Raw genomic sequence first — 25,802 nt, 5'->3', positions numbered from 1 at the left:
TTTCATTAGGCCTAAGGGATCCTCACACACAGCACGGGTCCATCTGTGAACCTGCGGTACCCGCCCCCCACCCCCAACCATCACCTGCTCTGTAGCAGCACCTCCGCCAGGTGACTCTAGTTCTCTCAAGAGCAGAGTTAATTTCCCTGCGTCTTGAGGCTGACTTCTACCACGTGACTTGCCTTGACCAATGGGATGTCAGCAGAACCTTGACTTTGCTTGTTCTGCAACTGCCAGGAGGAGATGTTAGGGCCGGCTGGCTGGAGCCTGGGACAGCAGATCAGAAGGGACTCACCCAGAAATTCTAATCAGCCAGCCCCGAACAAACGAGAGAGCCAGGCCAAGCTCACCATTCTGCTGACGTGAATGATAAATGCATGCTTATCGCATCAGGCCGTTGGGACCACTTGTTATGCAGCACTATGGTATCTGGAGGTAACGGACACATTCCAGGACAGTGGTCCTCAACTGTGGCTGCGTGCTGGAATCACTGGGGAGCTTTCAAAAATCCCGATGTCTAGGTGCATACACACACTGTTTCAATGCAATCAGAGCATGTGAGGGGCAGAATTGAAAGATCAATGTATTTTAAATGGTGCCAAATGATCTCAGATGGTAGCCAGGTTGAGAATCACCAGATCAATTTTCCACAAGTGCAATCACTTTATCCTGTTTAGCCTCCATGTCTTTGTCCCTGCTCTCAAATAATTTCCACACAAAAGAGAATTAAAGATCCTGATTCTGGTGGCCCACTGGTTAAGAGTGTGCCTGCCAATGCGGGAGAGACGGGCTCAGTCCCTGGTCTGGGAAGATGCCCCATGCCACGGAGCAACTAAGCCTGTGCGCCACAGCCTCTGAGCCCGTGAGCTGTAACGACTGAAGACGGTGCCTTTAGGGCCCGTGCTCGGCAACAAGAGAAGCCATCGCAATGGGAAGCCCTCTCACCGGAACCAGAGAGTAGCCCCATTCCCTGCAACTAGAGAAAACCTGTGTGTAGCGATGAAGACCCAGCACAGCCCCAAATACACAAATACATACATATCTGGGCTTCCCTCACAGCTCAGTTGGTAAAGAATCTGCCTGCAGTGGAGGAGACGCCATTGGAGGAAGACCCACTGGAGAAGGGATAGGCTACCCACTCCACTGTTCTTGGGCTTCCCTTGTGGCTCAGCTTGTAAAGAATCCACCTGCAATGTGGGAGACCTGGGTTCAATCCCTGGGTTGGAAAGATCCCTTGAGAAGGGACAGGCAACCCACTCCAGTATTCTGGCCTGGAGAATTCCATGGGCTATATAGTCCATGGGGTCACAAAGAGTCGGACACGACTGAGCGACTTTCACTTCACATACATAGTTTAAAAAAGACACTGAAACCATTATACAAAAAAAGGCCCTGACTCTGGAGTCGTCGGCAAGCCTGGAACCAGTTGCGTGAGATTTGGCAGAGCAGTTAAGCACTGGGGGCCTTCACTTTACCATCTGTAAAACGGGGATAAAATCAGCAGCGTTGTAAGGTTCTCGTGAGGGTCATTCATTCAACAAATATTTCCTGAACGTGCACTCCGGCGATGGAAAAGTCAAGGAGACAGAGCACTTCTCACTGGGAGGCGCATGTCTGTCCTGGAGCAGAGGGTGACGTGCGGTATGCGGAGCAGAGGCCAGAGACGACAGGTGCTCCGTACCGCCATGGCTGTTGCCAGGATGTTACTATGTTACACGATTATAACATCTCTCATGGAACCTCATGCTCCCCAAAGGCAAGAATTGGCCATCTCGGTTGGCGCTTCCTACAGAGACCGGACAGGCTCCACCCACAGCGGACCTGTGGCCCACGTGGACCAGGACAAGGGTGGGCTTCCTCCTCTGCTGGGAGCAGGGGACAGTGGGAGTCTTAAAGAGGAACGCCTCCGCGGGCTGTCTCCTGGGGGGTCAGGAGGGCTGCTGTGTCCCACCCTTGACCCCTTGCCCACCCTCCGGGGAGGTGTCGGCTCCATCCCTCTGCCCATAAGCCCGGCGGCCACCACCCCTGACCTGGGCTACACAGAAGGGCCCTTGTTAGCGCTGAAAGGACGGTGTGTTCCTCTCCCTGCCAGGCCTCCCCTCCTCCCCGCGGCCAGAACACACAGCCGCGCACACTGATGGACACCCAGACACACCCGCCTGCCCAGCAGAAACACCCAGTGCTGTCCACCCTGCCCGGGAGATGCCAGCGCCTGCCTGTGCGCCCCGAATCCTGGCCTGGAGCCACGGGGCCAGAGCCTCTGTCTGTGCCAACTTGAGCTTTTGGAGTGCTCCGAGAGGCAGAATTATTCTCCAGCTGACAGACAGAGGCCAACACCCTGGGATTCCCCAGGAAGGCTGAGAGCTGTCCTAGTTCCAAGTCTTGGCCCAGGGTTTCCCAGAAAGGCCCCCTGGGAACCTGGCTGCCCTCCCTGGGGATGTCCCCCACCTGGCTCCACCCCAGAGTGGAAAAGACCCTTCGTCCTCCGCGTCTGGAGGCTCCGTGTGGCCCCGGGCGGGGCTGGTTTCTCACACCCGCCCCCAGGGGTGGGGTGGGGGGGACACTCACATGCGGCTGCTGGGCGGGATCTTGCGGCCATCCCGAAACCAGGTCACCTGCGGCCGCGGGAAGCTGGAGATGCGCGGGGCGCGGATGACGGCGGCCTCTCCGTGGGAGACGCTCTGCTGCTTCTCGCCCTCCTCGAAGCTCCCCATGTCTGCGGGAGGGAAGAGCACACGTAGGGGTCAGCGACCGGAGGTCAGCAACCCAGACTGCCCGCTCCTGGGTGGGGAGCGGTGGGAGCGCAAGGAAATCGCGGGGCAGACACAGGGTGGCCACCGGGAACAGCCGCCGCGTTTGGACCGCCTCACGCGGCCCCATCACCCCCTCCCTCACGACGGCGTGCTCCGCTCGCTGCTTTTGGCCTTTATATCCACTTACGCCTGTATGTCCATGAATCAATGGATTCATTCAATAACCAGGAGACGTCAGTCATTATTTCAAAGAGTTTACAATGGAAAAAAATAAACACCTTCTGAAACAGGCTGGTTGACGTGTCCAGTAGCACGTACGTGGCTGGGATGGGGCAGAGGCAGGATCTGAACTCAGACCTGGGGTCTGTCCCTGGCCCCCTGCCCTGTACTGCGGCAGGGGTTTAGGTGTGGGGTGAAAGGCACTTCTGGGGGCCAGCTTCCTGGCCCTTGTGTGTGAGCCTGCACAGACGTGTCAACACAACACCATGTTGCTCCTTTAGAAGCATGTCCACCCCATCGGCAGACAGAGAGGGGGCCACGGGTCCCAGCTCTGACGTTCCATCAGCCCAGAGAAGAGCAGCGGAGATGTGGTGGGAAGGCTTTGACTGCCCACCTGCCTGCTGGGGTCAGGGTGGGCTTCGACTCTAACAACAGAGGCTTATTTATTTCAAAAAGAATATGTATATTTATGTTGTGCTTGTCCTCAGCTACTAAGTCATGTCTCACTCTTTGCGACCCCAAGGACTGTAGCCCGCCAGGCTCCTCTGTCCATGGGATTTCCCAGGCAAGAATACTGGAGTGGGTTGCCATTTCCTTCTCCTTGGGACCTTCCTGACCCAGGACTGAACCTGCACTGCATCTCCTACGTTGGCAGGTGGGTTTTTTTACCGCTGAGCCATCTGGAAGCCTTATATATGTATACATACACACAGCTGTGCTGTGCTTAGTTGCTCAGTCATGTCCAGCTCTCCTCGACCCTGTGGACTGTAGCCCACCAGACTCCTCTGTCCATAGGATTCTCCAGGCAAGAATACTGGAGTGAGTTGCCACGCTCTTCTCCAGGGGGTCTTCCCAACCCAGGAATTGAACCAGGGTCTCCTGCATTACAGAGTCTTTACCAGCTGAGCCACCAGGGAAGCCCACACATACACATGCATATATAACTGAAGCACTTTGCTGTACACCTGAAATTAACACAGTTAAACTGTGCGCCAATTATACTTCAATTAAAAAAAGCTGGCTGCATCAGTATTTACCCCCATCCAACCAGTCCATTCTGAAGGAGATCAGCCCTGGGATTTCTTTGAAAGGAATGATGCTTAAGCTGAAACTCCAGTACTTTGGCCACCTCATGTGAAGAGTTGACTCATTGGAAAAGACTCTGATGCTGGGAGGGATTGGGGGCAGGAGGAGAAGGGGACGACAGAGGATGAGATGGTTGGATGGCATCACTGACTCGATGGACGGGAGTCTGAGTGAACTCCGGGAGTTGGTGATGGACAGGGAGGCCTGGTGTGCTGCGATTCATGGGGTCACAAAGAGTCGGACACAACTGAGCGACTGAACTGAACTGAACATGCCCCTCTTACACTGTGACTGACACCCCCCCCCCCCCACCGAGAGATGGGGGCCATGTCCCCTCCCCTTGAATCTGAGGGATCTGTGAGTACGCCTGTAGAATATGCTGGAAGTGATGCTAAGTAACTTCCAGGCTAGGTCATCAGAAGGATGTAGCTTCCACCTGGCTCTCTGGACACTCCTGCTTGGAATCCTGCTGCCGTGTTGTAAGGGAACTCAGTCTAGCCCACACAGACACAGCTTTTGTGCAGAGGATCCGAAGTCCCAGACACAGCCAGCATCAACCCTGGACATGTGAGCCCTCAGGTAATTTCAGCCCCTAGCCTTTGGGTCTTCTAGTTGAGACCTCAGTCATCAAAGAGCAGAGATAAGTTGTTCCCATCATGCTCTGTCCAGACTCACAGAATCTGTGAGCAAGACAAATGATTGCAGTCCACCCCCTGGAGGGGGAAATGGCAAACCCCTCCAGTATACTTGCCTGGACAATCCCATGGACAGAGGAGCCTGGCAGACTGTAGTCCATGGGGTGGCAAAGAGTTGGACATGACTGAGTGACTGAGCAATGCATGATGTTTGGGGTTAATTTGTTATGTAGCCATAGAGACAGGAAGAGTATATTAAAGTGCTAAAACTGTATCTAATATTCATTGTATCAAAATATTGGAATCCTATGCATTTTTCACAGTTTTAACATCAACCTCTCCAACGAAGATTACCCCCGCCACCCAAATAGTTGCTGACCCTACGTCAGGTTTCTTTCTAGTTGGACTTCACAAGGATTGTTTCATTCCATCTGCGGAATAATACGACAAAGCTCAATTTTCCTAAATATGCATCATTTAGTTGTTTACTAATTTCTATTACTTGGCTTTGTCTATAAAAAAATTGCATCAATAAATCACATTGATTTCAGTCCTCACAATAATTTTATCTATTTAAAAAACTTTTCACAGAACTCTGAAGATATATTTGAACAATTTAAAGCAATTTCATGGTAATAGTGTTTCTTTCTTCTCTCTCGGGTTTTATTAGCTCCATTTCGTCAGTGAGGAAATTAAAGCTCATGGAGATAGAGTGGCTTATCCAGCTTGAGCAGTTAGGGCGGGGCCGGCCAGCGTCCAGCAAGCATCCAGATTTGCCCCTCTCTTTGCATGCCCTCGCCTCCTCCACGACTTAGCCCCTGCATTCAACTTCTTCATACACCTTCTTTATCTCTTTCTGCTGCACTGAACTCTTCATGGGGCAGTTCTATTTAATTACATTCATGAGGAAATCCCTCTAAGATACCTGGCCCCATACTCTGCACACACACAGTAGTTTCTCTCTAAACTCATCAAATACCGGGACTTCCCTGGTGGTCCAGTGGCTAAGACTCCTGGCTCCCAAAGCAGGGGGCCCAGGTTCAATCCCTGGTCAGGGAACTAGATTGCACATGCTGCAAGTAAAGGTCCCATAGGTTGTAACTAAGATCCAGTGCAGTCAAATAAATACGTATTTAAAAAGTCACCCAGTACTGTCAAGCAATGATTCATTATTGAGTCCCCTCTGTGGGTCAGGCAGGTTCTGCGATAGGTGCTGAAGAAAGCCCTGGTTCCTGCCCTTGTGGAACTTATGGCAGGGTTAAGGGAACAAGAAAAGCAACCGACAGCCATGCAGCGACATATTGCGACAACAGTTAGGACGGAGAAACAAGGTGTCTCTATGAGAGGAGGCATCAGAGAAAATCTCCTTTATCTACTTCAGACTGGGAGGTGGGGTGAGGCTTTTAAAAAGAAAATGATTTATGTGTTGTTTTTGGCGGTGCTGGGTCTTCGTTGCGGGCTGGGCTTTTCTCTAGCTGCAGCGAGCGGGAGCTCCTCTCCGGCTGTGGCATGGGTGCTCCCCGTGGCAGCGGCTCCTCTTGTTGAGGAGCAGGGACCCTAGGGCGTGTGGGCTCCAGCAGTTGAGGCTCCCGGTCTTAGTTGCTCCGCGGCACGTGGGGTCCTCCTGGAGCAGGGATTGAACCTGTGTCCCCTGCGCCGTGCAGGTGTATCCTTTACTACTGAGCCACCAAGGCAGCTGGGGCGAGGCTTTTTAAAGCAGAGCTATATAAAGGGTAGGTGTTAGCCGCACGCACGCACGTGCACGCGTGTGTGTGTGTGTGTGTGTGTGTGTGTGGTTGGCAGTAGTAAAAGTCCAGAGGAGGAGAATGTGTGAAGACTAGGAGGCAGGAGAGAAGGGCTAGTTACAGAGAATTTAAAAAACGCCTGTGGGGTCGGCTGGTGGGTTTGTGCCATGGGTGGATGATGGAAAAATGGATGAGTGGATGGACGGAGGAAGTGAGGGATGGAGACATGGGTGACTGTATGTACATACGGCAGGATGGACAGGTGAAGGGCGGGCAGAGCTGACCTTGGTCCAAGTCTTGCCGCTGCTGCTCCCATCCACCGTTCCATCTCACAATCTCCCCTCACTGTGGCTCTGAGACCCCCAGAACCCTCCTGATTCTCTCCACTCACCTTGCCAAATGGGCTTGCTAGGTCTGCCCAGGGAGCCCCTTGTCTCTGCTCATGGGACCCAGGGCACAGGCGTGTATGTCCCAAACACCAGCTGCAAGGGGGCTGCTTAGTCAGCCACTGCCGGGGAAAGGCTGCAGAGAAGTGCACGAGGGTGGGGCTGGGGGTCCAGGATCTCCTAGGGAAACTCACTCCCACTGAGGTGGAAACACACGGACTTATTTACTGCACTTCCTCTCGGCAATGCAAGCTGGTGAACATACCATACCGTGCCTTGCAGAACTGATCTAACGCCCTAGGAATTCCCCTGAGAGCAAAGAAGTGTAGGGCTGGGGCCCAGCTAGACGGGGCCTAAAAATTATTCCTCATGTCTTTGTTCTATCTTAAAAGGTCTTGTAAAGCATGCATTCCACTTCAGAGTATATTTACCGTTTTTAGTTATTTTTAAAACTTTTTTTTTTCTTCTTTTGGCCACGCCACGCAGCATGTGGGATCTTAAGTTCCTCAACCAGGGATCGAACCCGTGCCCCCTACAGGGGAGGCGTGGAGCCCTAACCACTGGACCACCAGGGAGGTCCCACTTTTAAAACGTTTTTATAATGAAATGTGTCATGCATTAAAAAAAGAGTGAATATAATTTTATGAATAGTTCAAAGAAGAAGAATAAATGCTCACACACCCACCACTGGGAAAGGCTGAGGGCAAGAGAAGAGGGCAACGGAAGATGAGATGGTTGGATGGCTCAATGGACATGAGTTTGAGCAAACTCCAGGAGATGGTGAAGGACAGGGAAGCCTGGCGTGCGGCAGTCCCTAGGGTCGCAAAGTGTCAGACACGACGTAGCGACTGAACAATAACAGCAACAACAACCCACCACCCAGTTTAAGGAACAGAAGACGAACCAACCTCACCTCCCTCCCCGACAACCTCCTGCTCATCGCCGCCGCGCCCCCCAGAGGTCTAATCGCCATCTTGGATGTTGTGTTCATCATATCATTGCTTTTTCTCTTTCTTTCAAGTTTCCCTCCGTGTAGATGCATCCTTGAACAGTTTATGGTTAATTCAGCCTGTTTCTAAGCTCTCTGGATTATCTTGTATGTCATCTGCTCTAATTGGCTTTGTTTGTGCTACGTGTTTGTTGGGAGCTCCACCTGTGTCCTGTACTTGGCTTGGTCATCCTCAGAGCCGCCTGGGTGTCCGTGTACCAAGACAGAGCAGTGCTGTCGCAGGCGGGCTTGTTATCGGTGTTCTGCTGTCCTGCTAAGGACAGTCTCGTGTAGGCCTGCTAGCACTTGTCGCTGAGAGAATCTCAAGAGGATGTGCCTAAAGGTGGAAGGGTTGTAGGCTGTGCACACGTTGATCTTATGAGGTAACACCAAGCTGTTTTCCTGATTTGCATCAATTTGCCAATTCATACTCCCGTCGGCAGTGGTGGGAGTTTCTATTAACACCTGGTCTTGCTAGACTCTTTGGTTTTTGCCCGTCTGGTGGACATGGGATGGTACTTAATTGTGGTTGTGACTGTTTCTTATGAGGATGCTATTTCTCCATCCAGCTGAGGCTCTGCCTCCAACCATCCACGACTTCCACTGCATCCTAAGTGACATCAAACCATCCAACTGCGTCTGAGAACGTCACCCTCTGTCCCCGGTGCCCCACCTCCTCAGCCGTATCTCCTTCTCCCTTCTTCCACATTTAATACTCCACTCAGGCTGAGGATCAAGAAGAATGGGCCCACCCCTGGCATTCTGGACATCAACCCCAGCGCAAAGGACAGTGGGGCTGATGCCGTCAGCTCTCATGTTGCACAGGGGGCTGCTAAGCTGCCTCGGAGAACAGGGAGCAGGAGCCCCTGGCCCCGTGATGGGTGGGCGGGGCTTGATGCCGGGGCTGGGGATTCCAAGTCTGAGCCATCGCCCACCAAGTGAGGCTGGGATACCGTCGGGGACATTGCTGAGGTGAGGAGGACTAAGAGGAGCCTATGGAAGCTGGATGCTGACTCCAGAAGGTTCTCCCAACCCTCTCAGCCATTTAACCCACTTGCTGCATGCCAGAAATTTATGGCAGCTTCACAAAAACAGAGAGACTCAGGGTGGGGCCAAGAAGGGAGCTAGGGGTGGGGGTGATGTTTTATTGACTTCTCTTTAATTGCTGTAATTAAAAACACATAAAGAAGCTTTTTGTAACGACTGTGCCATCGTCATTAGTGGTTAGCACAGCTGCCTTATTAATTTACCATTAGAACCCGATTCACAGCCCTTCTTTGGAAAGTGGGGGGTGGGAGCCAGGGGTGGGGCCTGCCGGCCCGATCTGACCCAACCCCGCTGCTGAACCCCCAGGACAAAACCCTCCCACCCTGGGGGGCAGAACTGGCAAGAAGGGGAGATGCGGGGTCTGGAGAAGCATCCGTACCCTACCCATCCTCAGAACGGCAAGCACCTGAGTGACAGTGTAAACAGACGGAGGGACAGACAGATGCAGGCGGTGTGCGGGGCACAAAAGCCTGGGAGAGCCCCAGGACTGCGAGGGGTGGGGGAGGGGAACGATTTAAGGTGGCACCCGCTGTCAGGGTCCTGCAAGCAGACGGTGAGTCCCTGAGAGGGAGTGCCTCCTTCAATTTCCCATTCTCCTCGCCCCACCCTAGCACCAGCCCTGGACAGCAGAGGATGGTACCTCCCAAGGTACCATCAGAGAGAATGAGAAAGGCTGTGAATGTCTATTCCAGGAAGCCTTCCCTGGTTGGCCTGGCAGAGAAGAAAGTGTACTCGTCCACCCCCGGCTGAGGGCCTTTCATGATGGTTTGTGTGCACTGATTGCTTAAAATCTTTATTGAATTTTGTTACAACATTGCTCCTGTTTTATGTTTTGGTCTTTTGGCCTCCAGGAGTGTGGGATCTTAGCTCCCGACCAAGGATCAAACCCACACCCTCTGATTAGAAGGAGTCTTTAACCACTTGACTGCCAGGGAAGTCCCTTGTATGCACTGATTGATTACTCATTATGACAGCCCAGCTAGGTAGGCACTAAGGTAGCATTCCTTTTTTACAATAAGGAAATGAAGGCACAGAGAAGTTAAGTAACTTGCCCAGGGTCACACAGCCAGGGATAAGTGCATGCTTGCTTGCTCAGTCGCTTCTGCCGTGTCCAACTCTTTGCGACCCTATGGGCTATAGCCTGCAGGCTCCTCTGTCTGTGGGATTCTCCAGCAAAGAATACTGGAGTGGGTTGCCATGGCCCTCGCCAGGGGATCTTCCTAACCCAGTGATGGAACCGGGGTCTCCTGCATTGGCAGGTGGATTCTTTACCTCTGAGCTACCAGGGAAGCCAAGGGATAGGTGAGGGGAATTTGAGCTCAACGTTTGTTCATGGCTGGTTCCATGGCTGGGTCCACAGCTCCAGTCTTTGGTTGATTAGGGGAGGAAGGAGGAGGAAGATGGTAGAAATACCAGCTGTGGGACCTTGGGTTGTTTCCAGATCACATTTTTTTTTTTTTTAATTTATTCGGCCACATCGGCTCTCAGTTGTGGCACGTGGGACCTTCCTTGATCGGGTGGAATCTTTTGTTGCAGTGCATGTATTCCCTACCTGTGACGTGGGCAGCACGTGGGCTCTTAGTTCCCCGAGCAGAGATTGACCCCACGTCCCCTGCCTTGCAAGGCAGAGTCTTAACCACTGGACCACCAGGGAAGTCCAGTCCTCTGACCTTTCTGAGGCTCAGTTTCCCCATCTCAAGATGTAGCTCCCGGGACACGCCTTCCTACCTTGGAGACCTGCCCCCAGGGACCCATGAAGGGACGACATTTGCACAGTGACACTGGAGGGCGGGGGGTTTGGGGGGCTCTTCTGTCTTCCTGGGCATCTCCTTAGGGACGCGCTGTCCAGCTTGCACCTGTGGCTCTGATTGTTTTGCAGGGTCTTGGGTGTGTGCTCACCTTTCCAGGGGGATGGAGGCTGTGGTTCCTTTCCCACCTGTAACCCCTCCACTCCCCAGGTGCTCAGAGCCCTAAGCTAGTCAGCGACTGGATCAGGGCTGGAACCCATGCTTTCTCTGCCCATCCCCATGAGGGTCATGACCTGGCACGTGAAGAACCCTGAAGCCTGCTGTCAGCATTTTTTGTCTGCTGGTCCCAATGCAGGGGACCGGGGTTCGAATCCTGGTCGGGAAACTAAAACCTTGTATGCTGCAACTGAAGATCCCACGTGCTGCAACGAAAACCAGGCACAGCCCTCAGCTGCACACAGGTGAACAAAGAGGCAGACCAATCCAGAAGCACATCTGGACACTCACATGCATGAACCCACACCCACCCTTGAGCACGCACAGACATACTCCTGGGCTCTCTGCGGCCCGACTCATGGCCGCCCCCGCACCACGAGGCTCTGGGAACCCGCTAAACAGAGCTCCGTGTGAGCCCTCCAGCCGGTAACTGCGGTCCTGACCCGTCATTTTAATTCAGGGCTTTCCCTCTCCTCTGAGGAAGCCGAGTTCTCCTTAGCGTTGATTTATGGGACAATTGGTCCTCCGCTTCTGATTACGGCTGCTCTCCATAGTTATTGTAAACACTCTTCGCCTCACTTGAGGCTTTCTTCTTGACTTCTCTCCCATGCTTCTCTCCAAAGTAATAAGCTCTCTTTTGTGTAAAATCCGAGTCAAGCCCTAGTGAGCCCTGCATGAGAGGGTGTCTAGTTTTTTTCTTTTTTGGAAGGCAAGCTACTTTCTTTTTAAATTTTTATTATTTTTAAATTTTATTTTTGGCCATGCCCCACGCCATGAGGGATCTTAGTTCCCTAACCAAGGACTGAACCTGTGCCCCTCCTGCATTGGAAACTCAGACGCCTAACCACTGGATCGCCAGGGAAGTCTCAAGGGGGTCCTCTTTGTAAAAAAAAAAAAATCAGGGCTCATTAAGGTTTCCCACACTCTCATGGCCCATTGGGCAACCTTAGATGTCTCCCCCTAAAAACCCCAGAATGAAACGGCCCATACTGAGGCTTATTTCTAGCATACAGGGTCTGTGGGGTCTGCGAAGGGGATACTGAGTCATGGTGGGGGGTGTGGGTGGAGCTGATTGGTGCAATGGGTTCTCCGGAGGCTTCTCTCTCATCCCCCATCTGAGGACGCTCTTCTGGGTCCTGGTGGCAATGAGGGGAGGCTGTCACCCGAAAGGCTCAGCAAGGGTCTATTCCTTTACCCTCTGCTCCCTCCAGGAACTCTGGCTGCTCACCTCCCCTCTCCCTTTAGAGCTGAGACCCACCACGAGGCGTCTCACAGTGCTTCCCGAGACTGTGGGGGCCTCCAAGCTCTTACTGCTCCAGGGCTAGGCAAGCTGGAGGATGGAAAATTCCAGGTTGTGGGGTGCGTGCATGCTACATCTCAGTCGTGTCCGACTCTTTGGGACCCCATGGACTGTAGCCCTCCAGGCTGCTCTGTTCATTGGATTCTCCAAATAAGAATACTGGAGTTGGTTGCCATGTCCTCCTCCAAGGGATCTTCCTGACCCAGGGGTTGAACCTGCATCTCTTCTGTCTCCTGCATTGGCAGGCGGCTTCTTTACCACCAGCACCACCTGGGAAGGTCATGGTGGGGAGGGGGGATCCTGGGAAATCTGCCAAGAAGACCCTGGGGAAGTCTGCCATTATGAAGATTTCCCAAGTTGGAGACCAAGCCCAGAGGAGACCCTCAAAGCAGATGGCAGGCCTCCTTTTCAAAAAGGAAGCAAGCAGTCCCATCTAAAGAGTGCTGGGGGCTTTCCTGGCCGCCCAGTGATTAAGACTGCACTTCCAACACAGGGGGCACAGGTTTGATCCCTGGGTGGGGTACTAGGATCCCACGTTTGGCGCAGCTATTAAAAATAAAAAAAGGAGTGCTGGACTCACAGCCAGCAGAGATGTGTCATGTGTCGGCAGTGTGGCTTTGAGAGCCCGGGCCTTGGTTCCATCCGCTGTAAGTGGACGGCACCGGCCCGGATGGCGGGAAGGGCTGCCACGAGCACCCACCAGAACAGAAGGCCACGGCTGGCGTTCAGCTCTTCCCAGTGTGTGGCCGGTGGGCAAAGACCCTGCAGACCCTCTCCACTTCATGGCCCCCCTCTCCCTGGCCCCACGCGGTACTCACAGGCCACCTGGACCTCCGTCTGTCGCTGCAGCAGAGCGCCCATCCGGTTACGCACGATGCAGCGGTAGAAGCCGGCGTGGGTGCGGTCCAGGCTGGTGATCATGTACCTGGGGGCAAACGAGACAGCCGGTGAGCAAGTCAGGCAGCCACGGGGACTCAGGGGTCAAACTGGGGATCAGAGGTTGCCACATCACCCTCTTTCATGACCAAGCACACCAGGGAGCCCTCAGTTGTACCATGGGGGTCACAGAAAGGACCTATAAGAAGATCCCTTCCAAAGGCTCTGGCTCAGGTGCCCGGGAGCGGGCCTGTACTCCAGATACCATCTGGGCAGGCTGTATGGCTTTCTGTACTTGTGGCCCCACGGCCAGAGTGCATGAACCCAAGGGGGCCCCTGGGGATGCTCTCGGGGAGCACCTCACTGGCCCCAGAGCTGCAGAGTCTGGTCCTGGGGGGAGGGCAGCTGGAGAGCAGCTGTGCGGTGCACTCACCCGGCTGGGGGCAGGGAGGAGGCCAGGCTCGGTCTGTGAAGAGCTTCTGGCAGCGAGACGTGGCAGGTGGTGGGTGCTCTTGGGTATGGAGGGGCTAGTTCCCCTGGCCCCCACCCCATGATCTCCCTGCTGATCTGGGCAGTGACCAGGGGCTGGTGCCTAGGATGCCTCTCCTACTCTTGGGTGTTCTCGGGCTTACCCAATTGACTTGGGGAACAAGCTCACTGCAGGCCTGCCCCCAGGCTATGCCAGCCTTGGAACAGAGCAACCTTATTTGTAGGCATCGCCAAGTTTTCTTTTGCCTAAGTTCTCACATGAGCCCATCACCATCACCACCATCACCATCACCACCATCATCACCACCATCAGCACCATCATCACCACTGTCATCACCGTCATCACCACCGTCATCACCATCAGCACCACCATCACCACCATCAGCACCACCATCACCACCATCATCACCATCATCACCACCACCATCACTATCAGCACCACCATCACCACCATCAGCACCATCATCATCACCACCACCACCATCACCACCACCATCACCACCATCATCACCATCATCAGCACCACCACCATCATCACCACCACCACCATCACCACCACCATCATCACCACCATCACCACCATCAGCACCACCATCACCACCACCACCATCACCATCATCACCACTGTCATCACCATCATCACCACCATCAGCACCATCATCACCACCCTCAGCGCCATCACCACCATCATCACCATTACCATCACCATCACCACCATCACCATCACCACCATCATCACCACCATCATCACCACCATCATCACCACCATCACCACCGTCATCACCATCACCACCGTCATCACCATCATCACCACCGTCATCACCATCATCACCACCACCATCACTATCAGCACCACCATCACCACCATCAGCACCATCATCATCACCACCATCACCACCACCATCACCACCATCACCACCACCATCACCATCACCACCATCATCACCACCATCACCATCAGCACCATCATCACCACCATCACCACCACCACCATCAGCACCACCATCACCATCATCACCACTGTCATCACCATCATCACCACCATCAGCATCATCACCACCATCAGCACCATTATCATCACCATCACCACCACCACCATCATCACCATCAGCACCATCACCACCATCACCACCACCATCACCATCACCACCATCAGCACCATCATCATCACCACCACCACCACCACCACCATCACCATCACCACTATCACCACCATCACCACCATCATCACCACCATCATCACCGTCATCACCACCGTCATCACCATCAGCACCACCATCACCACTGTCATCACCATCATCACCACCACCATCACTATCAGCACCACCATCACCACCATCAGCACCATCATCATCACCACCACCACCATCAGCACCATCATCACCACCACCATCACCATCACCACCATCAGCACCACCATCATCACCACCATCATCACCACCATCACCATCACCACCATCACCACCACCACCATCAGCACCACCATCATCACCACCATCACCATCACCACCATCAGCACCATCATCACCATCAGCACCATCATCACCATCATCACCACCACCATCACCACCATCAGCACCACCATCACCATCACCACCATCACCATCACCACCATCAGCACCACCATCACCACCACCATCACCACCATCATCACCACCATCACCACCACCATCACCACCACCATCACCACCATCACCATCACCACCATCACCACCACCATCAGCACCATCATCATCACCACTACCACCATCATCACCATCACCACCACCATCACCACCACCATCAGCACCACCATCAGCACCATCTTCACCATCAGCACCACCATCAGCACCATCATCATCACCATCATCACCACCATCACCACCATCTTCACCATCATCACCACCATCACCACCATCTTCACCATCAACACCACCATCACCACCACCATCATCACCATCATCACTATGGCATCAGCACCATCATCACCATTACCACCACCATCAGCACCATCACCACCACCATCAACACCATCACCACTGTCATTACCATCATCACCATCAGCACCATCACCACCATCAGCATCAGCTTATCATGATGATGAAACAGTTGCCACTCTCTGAGCACCACCTATGCTTCAGATGCTGTATTAAGTGCTTTTCATTCATTTCTCTCTCTCTCTTTTTTTGCTGTGCAGCTTCTGGGATCTCAGTTCCCCAACCAGGTGTGAAACCTGGACCCTTGGCAATGAAGGCACAGTCTTAACCCCTGGACCTCCAGGGATCTCTCCATTCATTTGTTCACCTCACACAGCAGTTCCCACACTACTGGGCCTCATGGACCAGTAACACTTGAGCCATTTTAACACATTTTAATCTGAAATTCTGTGCCTTGCCCACTACACTAGCTTCACTTTCTTCATTTTATGCGGACGGGGCAGAGGGTCGTAGGTCTGAATTGGAGAGTCTTTTTACCTAATCGCGCTACTAACCCCCATTTTAGAGGTGAGGAAATTAAGGTTCAGAAATACCCATCATTGACCTGTGGTTTCTGAGGCAGTAAGAAGCAGGGCCAGGGACCCGTAGAACCTTTCTGACTCCAAGCCCAATTGCTAACCAGCTCAACACTGACGTGCATGCATGGATGCTTAGTTGCTCAGTCATGTCCGAGTCCTTGCGACCCCAGGAACTGTAGCCTGCCATGCTCCTCTGTCTATGGGATTCTCCAGGCCAGAATACTGCAGTGGGCTGCCATTCCTTCCTTCAGGGGGATCTTCCTGACCCAGGGATTAGAGCCCACGTTTTCTGGGTCTCCTGTATTACAGGCAGGTTCTTTACAGCTGAGCCACCCAGGAAGCCCTCAGCACTGACATCCAACCACACAGGACCCCACGTTCGGTCCTGGGATGGCATGAGCCCCAGACTCACAGGTGGGTGTGTGCTAAGCCTGCTCTGGCTCTGCAGCAGTATCACCCAGAACCTCCTGGCCGGCCGAGTCTCTTATCTCTGCCCCTGGTGACAGCTCTTATCTGTCCCTCACTCCTGTGCTCAGCGTGATGTTGGGAAGATAGCGGGTACCCAGGCTCTGGCAAATCTCCCGTTCTCCACAACCCCGCAACCCACCCTCAGGCCCATCACAGGCCCATGGCTCCCTGGGGGAGGGGAAAGGCAGCTTTGGATAAACCGTCTGGGTCTTAAAAGCGATGAGGTGACCTGGCAGGGAAGATAGAAGGAGAGATTGACTGGAAAAGCTCTCTATCTTTAAAAACGGAATCAGATACTACTAAAAAGCACCAGGGAGAGAAAAATGAACAGAAATGACCAAACTCACAAAGAAGATGCTCGGCCACTGTCACAATGAAAGAAAGTCCAATCAAAAGAAGACAATATTCAGATGGCACCAAATTTTCTTGTATGATTACACCCACGGCTAGAGTGAGGCGGAAGTGAGGCTGACCACAGATCCGCTGATCAAAGAGTAAGTTGGTCCAACCTTTGGGGCAGAATCGATCCAAATCAGAATATTCAAGTCTTCTGACCCTGAGGCTAGACTCCAGGGAGCTGGCCTTTATTCCGTACTTACAAAAATGTGGCAAAAACCAGGAATAAGGATGTTCACTGCGGTTTGCTTGTAACAGCAGAGACAAATGAAAACCAGAAGCAGCATAAACACCCATCAAAAATGGAATCGAATCGATTAATAATGCCATAGCCATAGAATGAACGAAGAACACCTCTATGGGATGAGACAGAACAGCCTCCAAGACATACAAAGCACGGGAAGGAAGTCGAAGCTGGAGACGGGGGATATTTATGGAAATAAAAACACGAGAAAGTAAAAAGCTAAATAATATCACAGCTGAGTGTTAGGGACATGAGAGAATGTATTATCTCTTGATAAGTTATTTATTGATACAGGCTGCCAAACCCTTAGTCTAATGTTTAGGATCATAAAAAGAATTTTGAGTTTGTGAGCCAAAAAAAGTCAAGGAACAGTGTAAATGGTATAACATGTAGTTAAACTGGAATAGTATGTATTTGTATATATTTGCACACACACAATCACATATATGGGCTTCGCTGGTGGCTCAGTGGTAAAGAATCTGCCTGCCAATGCAGGAGATGCAGGTTCAATCCCTGGGTCGGGAAGATCCCCTGGAGAAGGAAATGGCAACCCACTCCAGTATTTCTGCCTGGAAAATCCCTTGGGGGGAGGAGCCTGGTGGGCTACAGTCCATGGGGTTGCAGACACGACTTAGAGATTAAACAGCAACAATAATCACGTACCCATTCCGGCTTGGACATAAACATTTTTCAGGATTCTTTACATCGTGCCTTTTGGGAGAAGTATTGAGGACTCAGAGGAAGGTAAACTCCTACCTCTGGAGTTTATGTCTTTCTGCACCATCAGAATGTTCTTTATGGTGTGCATATATTGCTTTTATTTTAAAAATAAAATTAAAAAATGCACTTTGAGCATATAATGTCAGTATACATTATAAAAAAGACACCAGGGACTCATTGGATCTGGGGTTTGTCTGCTGATACTAGTGATGCGTAGTGAAATTTAAACTTTAATAAAAGTTGATTTCGGCGTAAAGTACGAGTTCCTTTGCTCAGCCAGGAAGCTTCAGGCCCCACCTGGGGCCTCAAGGAAGAGCAGTGGGTGCGGGTCTGCCCCTCCCCCGAGACAGCAGAGGAGAGCTGGCTCTGGGCCCCCCTCGGCCACGTCTGTGGGAGGGGGCGGGCATCCTCACTCCGGCATCTGCGGTCGCCCTCGGTGTTGGGTGGAGCCCCTCTCCCGAGCTGTCCCTGGCGCTCCCCTCCCTGCCTGGGAGAACTATTTCTGGCTTGTAGGCAATATTATTTAAAGTAACAGCGCCGCCCACTGCCTTTCCTACCAGGGAAACCCGCTTTGCTTCACCCAGACCGCCTCCCCGGTGGGTGGAAGAGGCAGCTGGCCAGCATCTCGATTTGCAAATCCAGAGCGGCTGGTGGCATCACAGCATCGGAGCATCCAAGATAATGACCCTGACAACTCCTCATCCCCCACAGGGCTCCCTCCTGGGCCCCAGGATGCCCACAGCCCTATCTGCTCCACCCACCTGCAGCTGCCGGCCTGGCAGGGAACTGGAGGAGCCCAGTCCTGTCGAGGTCCCTTCCAGGGGCAGGGGGATGGTTGAAATGCTTTGTGAGGAGGGCGCACACGTGATTGTCCATGATGGAGCCTGGCGCTGGAGGGGGCTCTGGGGCTTCTGATGTTGAGAAAACTAGGCCTGACATCTGCTTCTGCACTTTTTAGGGGTTTGACCTGGGCAAGTGATGGAAATGCACAAACCTCAGTTTTCCCATCTGTAAAATGGGGACAATAATGGTTATCGTGTACATGTATCTGTATGGCTGAGTCCCTTTGCTGTTCATTTGAAACTATCTCTACACTGTTAACTGGCTATACTCCAATACAAACTAAAAAGCTTAAAATGGCTATTTTTTTTTAAAAAATTGAAGTATAGCTGCTGTACAACATTATAGAAGTTACAGGCGCACAATATAGTGATCCAGTTTCTAGAGGTTGTACTCTGTTTGGGGGAGAATGGGTACATGCACCTGTGTGGCTGAGTCCCTTCACTGTCCACCTGAAACTCCACAACATTGTTAATCGACTATATCCCAACACAAAATAAAAGGTAAAAAAAATAATGGTTGTACTCCATTTATAGTTATTATAAAATATTGGCTATATCCCCTGTGTTGTACAGTATATCCTTATAGCTTGTTTTAAAGATTTGTTTTTTTGATGTGAACCATTTTAAAGTCTTTATTGAATGTGTTACAATATTGCTTCTGTTTTCTGTTTTGGTTTTTCGGCCATGAGGTATGTGGGGTCTTAGCAGTCTGACCAGGGATCGAACCTGAACCCTACGCACTGAAAGATGAAGCCTTAACCACTGGACCGCCAGGGAAGCCCCACTTTGTAGCTTATTTTTTACCTAATAGTTCGTCCCTTTTCCTCTACCCCTTTGCTGCCCCTCCCCACTTTCCTCTCCCACTGGTAACTGGTCTCTAGAGCTGTGAGCCTGTTTCTTTTTAAATTATACTCACTAGTTTACTTATCGGAGAAGGCAATGGCACCCCACTCCAGTGCTCTTGCCTGGAGAATCCCATGGACGGGGGAGCCTGGTGGGCTACAGTCCATGGGGTCGCTAAGAGTCAGACACAACTGAGCGACTTCACTTTCCCTTTTCACTTTCATGCATTGGAGAAGGAAATGGCAACCCACTCCAGTGTTCTTGCCTGGAAAATCCCATGGACGGAGGAGCCTGGTGGGTTGCAGTCCATGGGGTCACTAAGAGTCGGACACGACTGAGCGACTTCACTTTCACTTTTCACTTTCATGCATTGGAGAAGGAAATGGCAACCCACTCCAGTGTTCTTGCCTGGAGAATCCCAGGGACAGGGGAGCCTGGTGGGCTGCCGTCTATGGGGTCGCACAGAGTCGGACATGACTGAAATGACATAGCAGTTTACTTATAGTCACTATTTTTAGATTTAATATATAAGTAATATCATATAGTATTTGCCTTTCTCAGATTTGTTTCACTCAGCACAATGCCCTCCAAGTCCATCCATGTTTCTGCCAATGGCAAAATTTTCACTCTTTTTCATGGCCAAGTAGTATCCCATTGCATGTCTATACCACATCTCCTTTATCCGCTCACTGCTGATGGACACTTAGGTGGCTTTGATAATGGCTGTCTCTAATGTAAGCCCTGGACTCACGCGCCTTGCACACGGCAGGTGCCACACCTATGCCTGTCACACGAGGGTACAAATGGATGAGTCACTGGCAGGGGGTGGAGAGCGCTGGGGTGAGGTGCAGAGGGCCAGAGGGGAGGGTGGGGAGGGTACGGAAGGACCCTGCTCCCTACCTGAGTGAGGACACAGTAAGAGAGCCAAGCCAAGCATCAGGAGAGCCCGGGTTCCCTGGAAAATGTGTTGGCTTCCCCGTGGACGTGAACCCCAACTGTCTCAGCCACCCACAGAGGATCTGCCATGCCTGTTGGCTTCCTCACCCTTTTTTAAAAAAAAAAATTCAAAATTTTTATTATTTATTTATGTGGCTGTGTCGGGTCTTGGGAGTTAGTTGCATCATGAAGGATCTAGTTCCCTGACCAGGAATCGAACCCTGGGCCCCTGCCTTGGGAGCTTGGAGTCTTAGCCACTGGACCACCAGGGAAGTCCCTTCTCATCCTTCCTACTGGTAGAAGGGTTTTGTATCGGTCCTCAGCTTCTGGCAGACCCTGTCCCCTTGCCCTCCTTCTTCAAGGACAGTGGGGACAGCAAAGGAATGACTCCACCCTTTCCAAAGGCTGCCCCCCGAGCCCCTTGGTCATCTGTTTATACCCTCCTCCTGGCTCGTCTGTCACCTCACTCTCCATCCAATGAGGAACAGCTGCAGGGGTGTGGGGACCCCTGCATTTACCTGTCTCTAGGCCCCCGCAAAGGACCACTTATTTATTAATTTATTATAGGAAATATATTCCTGGGGTTTAAAATTCAAAGAATAAAAGAAAAAGACACAGTACACCTCTCTCCCATCCCTGTCCCCGGGTTCATGGTTATTCTCAGCTCCTAATACACACACACACACACACACACACACACACACACGCACATACTCGAAACCACTGCTAGTCTCTTGAGCATCTTTTCAGAATTATTAGGCAAACACAAGTAAATTCCTCATAAGGTAAGGAATCTCCTGGATGGGAGAAGCTTGGTTAAAAGGAGCAGGCGGTGCAGAGAGAGCCTGGGGGGCGGGGGTGGAAAGAGAGACACACACAGAACCTGCCCTGTCTGCTTTGCCCCGTCACGGAGGGCCCCAATTTAACCTGAGGGACCCTGGTCACGAAGCTCTCTCCTCCAAGACGAAAGGCTGGGCTCGGGGTGGAGGGCGCATGGCGACAACCCAGACAGGAGCCGGGATGGACGACTGGATTTTTAGAGACACAAGACGGACAGCGGAGAAAACACCTGTCTAAAGCACGTGGTATCTCCTCCAGCACACGGGGAAATGCACAGTGTCCTTTTTGGTTCGAGTCCTTGAGTGTCACAGTTGATATTCAAAATGTTCTTACTCACATTAAATAAGATATTTCAATCCCACAAAGCTGTCAGGAGCTGATGCGGACACCAGAAATAATAGGCCCGCTCTCCTTGTGTTGTCCTCGTTAATAAATCAGACGCCAGAGATGCATGCGTGGTGCTCACGCGGGGGGACAGTGCGTGTGCACAGCACACACGTGTGTACACACACAGTTACACACACCCACATGCACTCACGTGTTGTGTATATACACACACGTGTACAACCCTCACCCGCACACACACATATACACATGTGTCTATGCATCACACAAATGTAGTCATGTACACCCAGATGGTAAAGAACCTGCCTGCAGTGCAGACGACCCAGGTTCAGTCCCTGGGTTTTGGGTGGGACCCACCTCCAGGGTGGATGCAGGTGGGGCCGCAGTGGATGGAAGCGGGAGAGGCCCCTGCCTCTGACCACAGAACATGGGGGATAAAGGGATGCTGGGTCCAAGATGCCGGTCTCTGCATCCCTCTTTTCTGGCCTCAGCTCGCCCCCGCGCAGGCGGACAGGATGGCCACGGCGCAGGTGAGCAGAGGGGCGGGGGCCCAGGGCTCGCTCGCACACACAGGTGTCTGCAGCGCTCACAGCGTCCGGAAACAGTGAGCACTGGGCTCGTAGACACTCTGCCCCCAGAGCCCAGAGCTCCCCTCTGGCCCCAATTCTATCAAACTTCCAGCTGTGTCTAAAGAATACAACCACCGTCACCTCTGCACACGCTACTCTCCAGCTCGTGGGGAACCCCTCGGCCTTCAGCTAGGAAGTTGCCTCCAGGAAGCCTTCCTGAACGTCCCCTGGGCTGCCACGGGGCTCTGCCTGGTGCATGGTTCACCATTTAGTTTAACGAGCCGTGTACTTGTATGTGAGTCTCCACAGCCCCCGTGCTCCCCAAGCGTCACGCCTGGAACAGCACATGTTCAGTGAACACTCCCTGGGTGAGTGAAGGGTGAGTGAATGAGATGGCCAGCGCAGAAGGCCAAATCGTGCCCCCAAAGACAGTCATGGCCCGTGTAGGGGGCGAAGGGAGGGAGGTGAGGGCGGGTGGCCACAGCGCGGAAGGTCTGAATGTAAGATTTCACAAAGGACCATCCCGGCGAGGACAAAAGGGCTCGTTAGTCCTGTCTCCTCATCTGTGAGATGACTCCGACTCTAATCACAGTCTGATAGTGAGTCTGACGCAGTCCCAAAGAGTGACAGATTGGACGAATCCCGCTGTGGCCTCAGATTTTCACTATAATCCTAACTGTATCACTTGTTAAGCAAGGGACCTTAGATAACGGGCTGAACCTTCTTAAGCTGGGGCACTCCACCTGTGTAACTGGCAACATAAGGGTGGCTGCTTTATAAAAAAGGCGAGCAGGACTACCCTGGTGTCCAGTGGCTAAGACTCCACATTCCCAATGCAGGGGGCCCAGGTTCGATCCCTGGTTAGGGAACTAGATCCGGCAGGCCGCAATGAAGATCAGAGATCCTGAGTGCCACAGCCAAGACCCGGTGCAGGCACAGAAAGAAAGAAATGTTAAAAAAATAAAAGAAAATATGAGTGAAGGTAGTTGTGTTCTGCGGCTTGTTTTGAAACCATGCATTTGCGGCGATGCCATAGACACATTAGGGGACAATCGGAACATAACTTGAGCTTTGCATTTGCTGTGTGAGCTTTTGACTGCAAGAAACACTCGGTGAATCCAGACACCTGCCTGCAGCTGAATGGAGCCACATAGTTCCCGTGACACGCACACCTTGGGGGTCTCAGCTCATGGGTGTGTTATGAGCTCACCCGCCCACATCTGGCCTTACAATCCTCTTTCCATTGCAGACAACCCTCCTTGCACCCTTCATGATAACTCAACAGCTGCAACCCACCGACGCCCACTTCCACGAGCAGATTTCAGGCCCTTTCGAAAGCCGAGTACATTGATTGCGGCCTTTATGCATTTCTTACCCACTGAATGTTCGGGGGTGTGAGTAATCACCCTCATCACATGCCTTTTTTTCCCCCATGTGTCCCTAATGAAGTTCTGGGTGGGCTTCCCAGGTGTCTCAGTGGTAAAGAATCCGCCTGCCAAGCAAGAGACAAGGGTTTGATCCCTGGGTCGGGAAGATCCCCTGGAGAACAAAATGGCAACCCACTCCAGTATTCTTGCCTGGGAAATCCCAGCCTGGTGGGCTACAGTCCGTGGGGTCACAAAAGAGTCGGACACGACTTAGCGAGTAAACAAGGACAATGACGTTTTGAGTGTGGCTCTCACCCCACTTCCCCTACTAGCCCTGCGGTTTTTAACTGCATGATTTTGCAGTGTGGTGACTTCTGCCATTGTTTCTATCTCATTTTAGCAGAACTGGCTGCAAAGCTCTAAACTCAGTGTCTGACATTTGGTAAGCACTTGAGAAACGTGTCTTTATGAGTTTGCCATTGCCACTCATCATTTGACCCAGACTGGAGAGTCTACAAAGTTCCGGGCACTGTGTTAGGCTCTGGGTGTCAGCAGTAATAACGACGACCACAGTAACAGCACAACCATAGTCCTCCTGGTATTGGGGCCCCCCCAGCTCCTTAGTTTAGATGAAATGTTGCTCCTGCTACCATACCCTGCTTAGCAAGGCCCTGTTCCCCAGCCCCACGACCATCTGCCACTGCCATCCCTTGGACATCTCAGGATCTCAGGGGAGAGACGGAACAAGGACTTGCTCCTCTTACAGCAGAAGTGACTTTGTCGTGGCTGCTTTAATTGGCACAAGGGATGATGGGTAATTAATACTAAGGAGGGCTGGGCCAATGTGCATGGTAGAAACATTCGCTGAAGCGGGAGACTCCTATGGGCACAGAGTGTGGAGGATGCTCTGCCCGACCAGCCCGTGCTTCCTGCATGGCTGAGTTCTGCTCCCTGGTCTCCACCAGGCTCCTGATTTCCCCAGGACAGTTTTTGGGGGGATTAATGAATGCTGATGAGGCTGGAGGATGAACCACTGTCCTCCTGGGGTTCCTCCAGCTTGCTGGGCCAGGTCAGGTGGGGGGTGCTGGGCAGAGGCGTCCCTGGACATCCTGCCATGCCTGCAGTTGGCAGCTCGGGCAGGGTAGGGGTGCCTGGTGAGCTGCCCACTTCTTTCCCGCCCAGACCAGGCTCAGGGTCAGGATGGATGCTCTTCCTGTCTACCTGGGGTGAGGCTTCAGAGGGCCCTGTGTCTCTCTTCTCTGAGTCCCGAGGCTCCCCACCCCGAGCCCTCCCCTAGCTCCCGGCTCTTTGGGTTATACCTCCTTTTGGGAGAGTCTTGGCCAGACTGCCACTGAAGTCAGAAAACAGGCTCAAACAACTCCTAGTGTCCAGAGCTGGGCCGGGGACTGGGGGGCAAAATCTCTCGGGGGTGGTGGGCACAGGTGAAGAAGGAGGGTTTTGGACTGTCTGTGAGTATTACTTGCTGTGTGACCTTGGGCAGATTGCCAAATCTCTCTGTGCCTCCATTTCCTCAGCTATAAAACAAGGGTAATAATAATAATTATCGCAAGCAAACCAGGCAGTTCTACACACTTTACATACAGAATAATGCATGTACTCCCCTTTAACTATCCTATGAGATCAGAATTCATCTTATCCACATTCGGCAGGTGAAAAAGATGAGGACACCAAGGCACAGAGAGATTAAGCAACTTGCCCAAGATCACACAGCCAGCAGGCCTTCGACTCCGTGCTCTTCACCACGACACCACGGTCCCTACCTGAAGGCACGGCGCGAGGGTGACATGACGTCACACCGTCGTGCTTAGTAGGACAGGGCCTGGCATGAGGCGTGTGGCAAGCACATGCTGAGAGCTAGCTGCCACTGGGATTACTCATGTTACTGTTATTCACTCACTGTGTCCTGGGAGAAAGGAGCTCTGCCCTCAGCCCCTCTAACAGTCTCCTAACACCTGGCACAATGCTCCTGTCCGCTTGCCAGCCCCAGGAGCAGTGTCCGAGCTTCCGCTGCCATGCCATCCAGCGTCGGAGCTAGGATGGCGGCTGCCCTGAGCCCCAGGGCCCAGAGCTGAGCCCCCACCTCCTGCGCTTCCCAACATCTGCTCAGAGCCTGGGCAGCTGGCCCCACAAAGCCTCCCACCAGCCATGATGGTTCTGGCCTGGGTGCAGCCTGACTTGCCTCCACCCACTACTCATTCTCTTTGGATGGGCAGCCGCTTCAAAGCTTTG

General features: G+C 52.5%; 1 protein-coding gene and 1 non-coding gene across 3 annotated transcripts in view; one reads left to right on the top strand and one right to left on the bottom strand.

Moving 5' to 3' along the window:
* The window catches only part of SDK2 (sidekick cell adhesion molecule 2), a 264,962-nt gene that overhangs the window by 99,925 nt on the left and 139,235 nt on the right, over positions 1-25,802 (bottom strand). For both annotated transcript variants that reach the window (XM_070774156.1, XM_070774157.1), the window contains exons 3-4: positions 12,942-13,048; positions 2,569-2,716 (exon numbers count right to left, since the gene is read on the bottom strand). In XM_070774156.1, the coding sequence (XP_070630257.1) occupies positions 2,569-2,716; positions 12,942-13,048 (255 nt within the window). The remainder of the gene's footprint in view (positions 1-2,568; positions 2,717-12,941; positions 13,049-25,802) is intronic.
* TRNAW-CCA (transfer RNA tryptophan (anticodon CCA)) lies at positions 5,680-5,752 on the top strand. The gene has a single exon. It is a non-coding gene; the product is annotated as a tRNA-Trp (tRNA).

Source organism: Bos indicus, chromosome 19, assembly GCF_029378745.1.
Source record: "Bos indicus isolate NIAB-ARS_2022 breed Sahiwal x Tharparkar chromosome 19, NIAB-ARS_B.indTharparkar_mat_pri_1.0, whole genome shotgun sequence".
Taxonomy (NCBI): Eukaryota; Metazoa; Chordata; class Mammalia; order Artiodactyla; family Bovidae; genus Bos; species Bos indicus.
The sequence above is the reverse complement of the archived record's forward strand: the minus strand, read 5'-3'. Positions and strand labels throughout refer to the sequence as shown.